This window comes from Tribolium madens, unplaced genomic scaffold (genome assembly GCF_015345945.1).
Source record: "Tribolium madens isolate multiple individuals breed KSU strain unplaced genomic scaffold, Tmad_KSU_1.1 Scaffold_3;HRSCAF=73;Tcas5.2_LG2, whole genome shotgun sequence".
In the NCBI taxonomy this organism is placed as follows: Eukaryota; Metazoa; Arthropoda; class Insecta; order Coleoptera; family Tenebrionidae; genus Tribolium; species Tribolium madens.
The window spans coordinates 13902806-13912257 of NW_025401006.1; the positions used below are offsets into that span (position 1 = coordinate 13902806).

General features: G+C 27.7%; 1 protein-coding gene across 1 annotated transcript; it reads right to left on the minus strand.

Annotated features, from left to right (window-relative positions):
- Positions 1 to 6542: 6542 nt before the first annotated feature.
- LOC123007862 (odorant receptor 85c-like) lies at positions 6543 to 8068 on the minus strand. The gene is made up of 7 exons (XM_044403350.1): positions 7927 to 8068; positions 7659 to 7881; positions 7168 to 7607; positions 7024 to 7125; positions 6880 to 6979; positions 6677 to 6835; positions 6543 to 6631 (listed from the first exon to the last, which is right to left on the minus strand). The coding sequence occupies exons 1-7, from the start codon at positions 7935 to 7937 to the stop codon at positions 6569 to 6571; spliced, it is 1098 nt and encodes a 365-aa protein (XP_044259285.1). The 5' UTR covers positions 7938 to 8068; the 3' UTR covers positions 6543 to 6568.
- Positions 8069 to 9452: the final 1384 nt, after the last annotated feature.

The window sequence follows — 9452 nt, forward strand, 5'->3', positions numbered from 1 at the left end:
AAATTTAATTGTGTTTTGTTGGAGATAATTAACAACTTACATAAACATGTTCCAATTTGTTGATTCGGCAATGAATAAAATTGGACTAATTCAAAATGTAAAATCTCCACGTTAAGAAAAAACTTTTCTTTGAATTTTTCATTTAACTACAAGTTTATTTTGTCCTGACTTCTTTGATGTAAAATTAATTTGGTTTTGTTCTAATTAAAAGGGACGCTTTTGTGGTTTTAAAAATAGTAATTTTGTTAGAGAAAACCAAATTAAGCATTCTTTTTGAGTATTTTTAAAAAGCAGAGAAGACGGAATAAATCATTAAGGGTTTGTTGGTGGAGTTGGTGGTCGTGTGAATTCATTACTGCAACAAATGGGTATTTTTTACAAAATTAGTTTTTCAAAAATCTCGGGTAATCAAAGGGTTATTTAATTACAAACAAAAAAAGTCTCACTTTTCAGCCATGGAGTAAAATTTTTATTTTTGTGCCTAATTATTTTGTTCATTTATTTGCTAATTATAGTGTTGCTCTTTATTTTCGACTTGATTACGTAGTTGTTCGGTATAAAAGTGAATTTATGTGGCTCGTCAAAATAAAAGCATAAACTATTACTTTTACTACTAATACCATAATATACTATTATAACAACAAAAAAGTTTTAATTCTTTGAGATACATAAGTTTTTTGATTWTGATTAGTTTTTTGTTAGCTAAAAATTGAATAAAGCGTTTTTTGTCAAGTTTTTGGTTAAAATAATAAATAGTTTTTCGGAAATTTTAATTTTTTTCTAGTTATATAAAAAAATCAGCTTTTAATGATTCAGACTAAAAACCACACTTTTTGTGCCTTGGTTGTAACATTTTTAAAATTTTAATGAGTTTTCAAATTTGTCCAAAAAAACACCTCAACAAGTTAATTTGAAGGGTACAATCTAAAATAAGAATAAAAATATATTAATCTCTTAAAGTAATATGTTTTTGAACACTCACGTTATTTTTCAATTTTTTAAAAATAAATTTTTTTTCAACACACTAGCTAAATTTTTTTATTGTTTCTTATGTAAATAACAAAATTACTGAACCAAAAATTAAGTACATAATTGAGAAAAATAGCGAAAACATGACTATTTTTGGACACAATTACAACTTGGAAAAGAAGTAAAAAAATCGTAAAATTTGTAAGATTTATTAATTTTTATTTAACAAAATGTTCGTGACAATAATAAATATTTTGTAAAAATTTGTAACTTGAAAAAAAGAATTTAGTTAGGAATTATTTTAAATGGAAATTCATGATCTCTTAAAAAATGTATTTAAATGTCGCCTTGTCATATTTTTTTTTCTGCAATACTTTTGATTTGATTTTACCAAAAATTAACAAGAAAATAAATAAAAACCAAATACGTCAATAAGTACTACAAAAAAATGAGTTTATAACGACAGAAGAAAGTTTTAATTCTTTGAGATAAATATTTTTTTAATTATGATAATTTTTTTGTTAGCTAAAAAAGACGGTAAAGCGTTTTGTGGTTTTTCAAAATTTTTAATTTTTTCTTGTTATTTAAAAAAATAGCTTTTAATGATACTCACTAAAAACAACACTTTTTGTTGTAACATTTTTAAAATATCAATGAGTTTTTAAATTTGTCCAAAAAAACACTTCAAGAAGTTAATTTAGAGGCTATTATCTGAAATAATAATAAAAATAAATTAATCTCTTGACAAAGTAATATATTTGTGAACACTCACGTTGTTTTTCAATTTTTTTAAAATAAAACTAGCTAATTTTTTTACTGTTTTTTATGTTAATAACAAAATTACTAGTGAACCAAAAAATTAAAAAAAAAATTGAGTACATAATTGAGAAAAATAGCGACTAACTTTGAACACAATTACGACTTGAAAAAGAAGTAAAAAAATCGTAGAATTTTATTAAATTTTATTTAACAAAAGATGTACAAAATGCTCGTGACAATATTTTATACAGAATTTTGCAAACAAAAACTTAAAATATTAGGAAAAATTTAAGCAAAAAAATCATATTTAAAATAAAAAAAGTAAAAGTTGGTAAAATTATAGGAGTTAAAAAAACAAGTTTTTGTTTTGCTTTTGCTCATTTTATTACTACAAGTGCAATTTTCTATCTACTACAAACTCATATTAATTACTTTGACATTCTTTTAACAAAATTCAAGTAGGTGTAATACATAAATACAGCCTTCCAGATCTACAAACAAGATATTATCTTGGTTTAGTGTTTTTAAGAAACTCACAACAACAAGAGTTCTCCGATTCATGAAAACCCATCCATAGCCACTGAAAACAACACGTTTTTGTGTTGTAGCAATAATCAAAGCTACGCATTTTTTGAACTGAAAAATCTCACTTTTGTACCATTTGGATTCATAAATCGAATCACCGACTTGACAAGCCTGAAAATGACCGATTTTGTAAAACTTTTCCTGAAATATTTTAACTTACAGTATTTATCAAACTGTCCAAAGGCAGACAATAGAATGATACTTGAATAATGATGGCAATTAAATATGCCACAAATTTTATTCTCTTGACAAAACTTGTCCTAAAAATTTAAAAATCAAACTAAACAATGTTGCAATTTTTTACTTACGGTTGCATTAAAACGAAAATTGTTACAAAAGCTGTAGCGATGGCTGAAAAAAACAGTAATAAAAATACGCCTTGAAATGTTGAATTCAATTCTTCACAATAACTGAAAATAAAAAAAAATTTTTTTGAATAAATTTCCCGAAATTTCAAATACCTCAACAAAAATTGGTGGTAATTTACTAATTCCTTGAGTTCATTCCATACATTATTATCTATTTTCATAGTTTTGAATTTGTGTTTCAACAATTTAAATTGAATGACTAGAGAGGTTGTAAGTGAATAGAAGAACCCATCAAGTACCAAGAGAAGAGGGTAAGAAATGTACCATGTAAAGACCAGCAAAGTGTGAAACCACCCATCTGGTACGTAACATAGTTGAAAATCAAAGAAAATCCCAACCAAAATACTCCAAAAATAGTAAATCTGAATTATTTTCTTTCCCTCAAAATTTGCAATTTTCCAAAAGAGAGATTTTTTGTTCAATAAACTTACTAAGGCTTTTTTATGAAATTGCAAAACAATCAATTTTCCAGTTCCCTAAAATAATTTTTTCGTGTTGGAAAATAAAAAAAAAAATTTATTACTCACGTGGACCAGAATAATAATTGTAAGAAGATATTCCGCCGTTAAAATGTTGTTATTTGAGTACGAAATTAAAACGCCTTTTATTACCAAAATAATTAAAAATAAACACACTGTAATGTTGACAAATATGTAAGAGGTGATCCATCGAGAATTCAATTTGAGGATCTCTAAAGAATCCAGATCACAAGACCTAAAATTGCAACATCGATAATTAATACATTTTTATGAAATAATAACTTGCATTGTGTCTTTGAAAGAATTAACTGATGAGAGTGAGGAATTAAAATCAACTACTCTCTAAACCAAAATAGGGGGTTTCTCCTAAAGAAATTAAATTTCCTGAATTTTTCATACTTTGTTGCAAGTTTCGTGTCTTAACTTTTTTCATGACTTCTTTGATCTAAAATTAATTTAGTTTTATTGTAATTAAAAGTTGAACCCAAATTAAGCATTCTTTTGTCACTTTGTACACAAATGACTAGAAAAATTTTAATATTCCTTTTGAGCATTTCTAAAAAGCGGCTAGAATTAATCATTTAAACGGTTGTATTGGCATCTCCTGAAAGTTTTTCCTACTGAAAAAAGCTAAAGAAGTTTTTATTCGTGATGAAGTTTCCTGAAACGAACAAAATATTGAAAAATTCGATTCTTGCAGAACGTTTAACAAATACTGACTAAAAATATATCTGTTTCTGCATTGTGTGTTATTTTAACCCGAAAAAAGTGGTTTTTTGCAGGTTAATAGAAAATGAAATACCAATTGTTAGTTTTTTTAACATTCTGAAACATAATTTAGAAACAAGATCTACAACTTTGTAATTAAGAATAATTATCAAAGCACAAATTAAAGTAAGAAGCAAAAATTATCAATGGATCGTCAGTACTAACCAAACTTTTTTGATAGATTTCGTCGAGTCTGAATAATTTTTTAACGCCTGAAAACGCTCAAAATAGCTTTTAATATTTGAGAACATTTTTTATATCTATAACTTTGTAATCAACTAATCAAGAATAATTTTTGGAACACAGATTAAAATAAGAAGCAAAAAATTATCAATCGTCAGACTGCATAACATATCGCCTATTCTGGGGCGTTTTGGGTAATTTTTTCAGCGCCTGAAAACACTCTAGAAAACTACTTGTGAGCATTTAACCGTTTTTAGACATTTTTGCAATTATTTTCACGATTTTTAGGGATTTCAGGAAATTAACTATCCAGAATTTGAGACGCCAAGAATTCTTTATTTCGTAAAACAAAATTTCTTGTAAAAGTGTTATATTTTTTTGATTGTATTACAAAGTGTGTAACAGTAATTAATTAATAATTAATTAAAAACTGATGATCTTTTAGTCTAATTAAAAAAATTAAACTAAGTTTTTATCTCGGAAAGGCTACAACATCATTTTTGCCCTAGTTTGGTGTTTTTTGATTTATATTTGACGAAATAATTGCATTTCTTAATGGCAAATAAATAAAAACACTTAAAAAATAGAAAAATCGTATTTTATGCATTTCTTTTTTTTTGGTGATTTTCCGATTTATTTTTAGCAAATATTTGCGTTTTCAGTCCAGAAACATACAAAACCGGTTAAAAAAGAAAAAACTATGTAATTTTTTTTTCTATTTCTGAAGAAATTTCGCAAGACTTTTGCGTTTCTGGCTGAAAAACGCAAAAAAAAACAAAGTAAATGTTATCACTTTAAGTCTAGTTGAGTGTTTTTTGGTCCAATTTACCTCAAAAACGTGTTTAAACGCTCGAAAAAGAAAACATTAACATCATTTGTAATAATTTTTTGATTTATTTTTGAGAAAATTTGCCCGAAAAACGTTGAAATAAGCTTTAATTAAGCAAAAAGTGTTATTTTTGAGAAAAATTGGTAATTTTTTGCAATTATTTTTACGATTTTTAGGGATTTCAGGAAATCAACTATCCGGAATTTTCGGGTTTTGAGACACAAAACGTCATTTGGTCTAAATTTAAAATTTTCATTTTTTCGAGGAAAACCGCTCAAAAAAAGAAAAAATTATGTAATTTTTTTTATTTCTGAAGAAATTTCGCGTTTCTGGCTGAAAAACGTCCGAAAATACAAAGTAAAGGTTATCACTTTAAGTCTAGTTTAGTGTTTTGTGGTCCAATTTACTTCAAAAACGCGTTTAAACACTCGAAAAAAGAAACATTAACATTTTTTTAATAATTTTTTGGTTTATTTTTGAGAAAATTTGCCCGAAAAACGTAGAAATAAGCTTTAAATAAGCAAAAAGTGTCATTTTTGAGAAAGATTGGTAATTTTTTGCACTTATTTTCACGGCTTTTAGGAATTTCAGGAAATCAACTATTCGGAATTTTCGGGTTTTGGAACACTAAACGTCATCTGGTCTAATTTTAAAATTTTCATTTTTTCGAGAAAAAGTTTGTTTTATTTGAAATATTTTTAATTTGGTGGTTTTCTGCCTTGTTTTTGGTAAATATTTGCGTTTTCGGTCCAGAAACATACAAAACCGCTTAAAAAAAGAAAAAAATATGTATTTTTTTTTCTATTTTTGAAGAAATTACGCGTTTCTGGCTGAAAAACGTCCAAAAAAACAAAGTAAATGTTATCATTTTTAGTCTAGTTTAGTGTTTTTCGGTCTAATTTACCCCAAAAACGTGATTAAACGCCCAAAAAAGAAAACATTAACATCATTTTTAATAATTTTTTGGTTTATTTTTAAGAAAATTTGCCCGGAAAACGTACAAATACGCTTTAAACAAGCAGAAAGTGTCATTTTTGAGAAAAAATAGTAATTTTTTGGAATTATATTTTTTAGGTTTTTAGGGATCTCAAGAAATCAACTATCCGGAACTTTTGGGACACCAAACCATTTGATCTAATTTTAAAATTGAATTTTATTAAATTTTATTTTATTCGAAATAATTTTGAATTTGGTGGTTTTCCGATTTGGTTTTCCGATTTTTTCTATTACTGAAGAAATTTCGCAAGACATTTGCGTTTTATTTTCATTTTTAGTGGGGTTTATTGTTTTTTGGTTCCATTTACCTCAAAAAAGTGTTTAAACGCTCAAAAAAGAAAACCTTAACATCATTTTTAATTAAGTTTGGTGATTTTTTGGTTTATTTTTGAGAAAATTTTTTTAAGAAAAATTGGTAATTTTTTGCAATCATTTTCACGATTTTTTGGGATTTCAGGATGTAAACTATCCGGAATTTTCCGGTTTTGGGACACCAAGGATTCTTTATTTCGTAAAATAAAATTTCATGTCAAGTGTTATATTTTTCAGACTGTATTACAAAGTGTGTAACATTTATAATATAAATAATCAGAAAAATCTATAGTTGCTACTCCATTGTTGTTGAAATATTTTCAGGATGCTATTTTGTTGACAGAATTCAAGTATGTGTAGAAACTAAACACTGTTTTGCAAATCTAAAAATTTAATTGTTTTTTAGTAGTAACATTTTCAAAACTTACCACAAGAAATGTCCCTAAATTAATCCAAATCAGTCCATAAGCACTAAAACCAACACTTTTCTGGGCCCTTACAAGAATCAAAATAAAACATTTCTTAAACTTCACGTTTTTTGCTTGATACCAGTTTGATTCAAAAACAAAATCACCAATTTGTTTCGCCTAAAAACCAATTTACTCGCAATTTTCCCCGTTTTACTCCTCACCGAAATGACCACAAATTCAAGAGGAACGCAGTAGAAAGCCGTTTGAACCATTGTTGCAAGAAAATACAACAAAAATTTAATCCGATTCGACCAATCGCCCCTGAAACACCAATCAAAATTTTGAATTTTTGCAAAAACACTCACGGTTGCATGAAAATAAAAACAGACACTGAAGCTGAACCAATCGAAATCATAAACTGAAGCAAAAAAATCGGCCTGAAAGTTGCATTCAATTCGCTGCTGTAACTGAAATTCTTGTTAAAAACACTCCCAAAAACAGTCACAAACCTTAATAAATAATTGTGATAATCGACGAGTTTCTTCATTTCACTAGAATTAGTTTTAAATTTGTGCCCCAATAATTTGAACTGGATAATTAGTGACGTGGCGAGTGAGCAAAAAAACCCATCGGTTCCTGGTAACCCAAACAGGACAGCCCAGGAAAAGTACCATAAAAGCCCAGTTAGGAAATTGAACCATCCTGTGGGAACATAACACACTGTGGGCAAATACCCCGTCGTGAAGGGTTGCAAATCGAAGGAAACCAAAACCAAAAAATTCAAAAAATAGTAAAATCGCGTAATTTTCTTCACGAAATTTGAAATTGAGACACACTCATCGTACACAAGACCGTCAAACTTGTCCAATTTCCAAAATTGCGATTTTTTCTCAACCAAACCAAGCAAACGGTTTTTGTGAAACAAAAAATTTGAGAATTTTCCAATCGACTGAAACAAAAATTTAAATTTGAAAAAAAAATCTACAAATTAATTACTCACATGTGTTACTAAAATACAAGTTTGGAAACATTCAGCAGTGAAAAAAATGTCACGATTGTGGGACAAATTTATTCCTTTTAGGGCCAAAATTAGGTACAAAAAAGCAACGGAAATGTTGGTGGGGACCAGGATTTTGGTCCAGCATGGGTCAAGTCCTGGGTGGAGGCGACCATACCATAGAAATTTCAATGGGTATGAGGACACGTCATTTGGGTCCAAATGTCTGAAAAAAAATTAAAACGTGTTTTTAGACACATTAAAAACTTACAAATTTTCCATAGTCGGGGAAAAAGTGATCAAAAACTTGGCTTGCACCCCTTTAAAAACACTTTGTGACTATAGTAATGCATAATACAAACAAGCAAGACTTTTTTTGAATTTTTTATCAATTTTCTTTGATGTAAAATTAACTCGAGTTTGTCCTAATTAAAAGGGTTCCGTTTCACTTTTAAAAATTTTAAACGCCTAAAATTAGACATTCTTTGTGTCAGTGGTAATTTTAACGCCAAACAAGACGTGTCTTTAGTTGAATTAACAAATTGTTTTAGTAAAAGTCATGATGTTAGAAGTTAAGCATCCGTGAAATAACACATTGCTCTCAAGTGCGTTTATTTTATTGCGGTCATAAAATCTGTTTGTGTTCATTATTCTCAAGTTTTGTAATTTATCTCTAATAAACCACACATGAGAATCTCTCTTCAAGGTGATAAAAATTCAAAAACGAGATTTCCACCATCGTGACAAGGGTTTTATGCCCCGCCCTGGATGTGGGCATGATTAATTGAAACTAAGTAAAAGGTAAAACTTTTTCTAAAAAGCTCGCCTCCAGATAGGATACTTCCTGTTGCAGTGTTTATTTATTGTGGCCATTTGCTGAGCCCACATGAAAATGAAAATGGTATCATTGGGGATGCATGAATCATAATTTTTCAGTTTTCAGGAGTTGAATTTTAATTACGCAAATGTAGCTTCGGACATCGTTTCAGGAAATGAATAAATGATAATCGTGTAACTTTTGCAATATACAGGGTGTCCCAGCAAGTTGAAAAAGTCCAAGTAACATTTAAATAATAAAATTGAAAAAAATTATATAGGACATTGATAGATACTAATCTACTATACAGCGTGTCTCAAAAATAAGTTACAATACAAACTTGTGTTTTTTTAAATGAAACACCATATGTTTCTTAGCGTTTTTGGTCGTAGATTTTTATGACAATGTTTTTAGGCTAAACTTTTATTGGTCTATTTTGCTTAGTTTTAAAAATAACACAGTTTTTGACAAAAACATGCACTTTTTAAAAATTTATTACACAAAAACTAAGACAAAAAAAATTTTTTTACTACCGCAAAGACGAAGGTATAAGCTATAAGGTTGTAACATTTTTTTAGTGTGATGCATTTGCAAAGATAAAAAAATTAAGGCGTTTGTTAAAAGTTCAATAACTTAAAAAATTTAAATGGAACACCCTATTTATTGTTTTTGCATTTAAAAGATTATTAAATTGTCTTTCTAAAATTATTTACTTTTAGGTGTTTATAATCAATAACTYAAAAGATATTTAACGTTAAACATTAAAAAAAATTACTTTGTTTCAGTAGCCAAAAAGTGCACAGTTGCACAAGAGATGGAAGAAATATCACTTAATAATCACATTTGTGTTAAACTAAATCCATTATTATTTATTTTTACAATAAAATAATTCGAATTTCAGTATTTATAATGACTTTTACAATCTCTAGATAAATCAACGGATAAGTGTTCTATTTAATTTTTTTAAGTTATTCAACTTT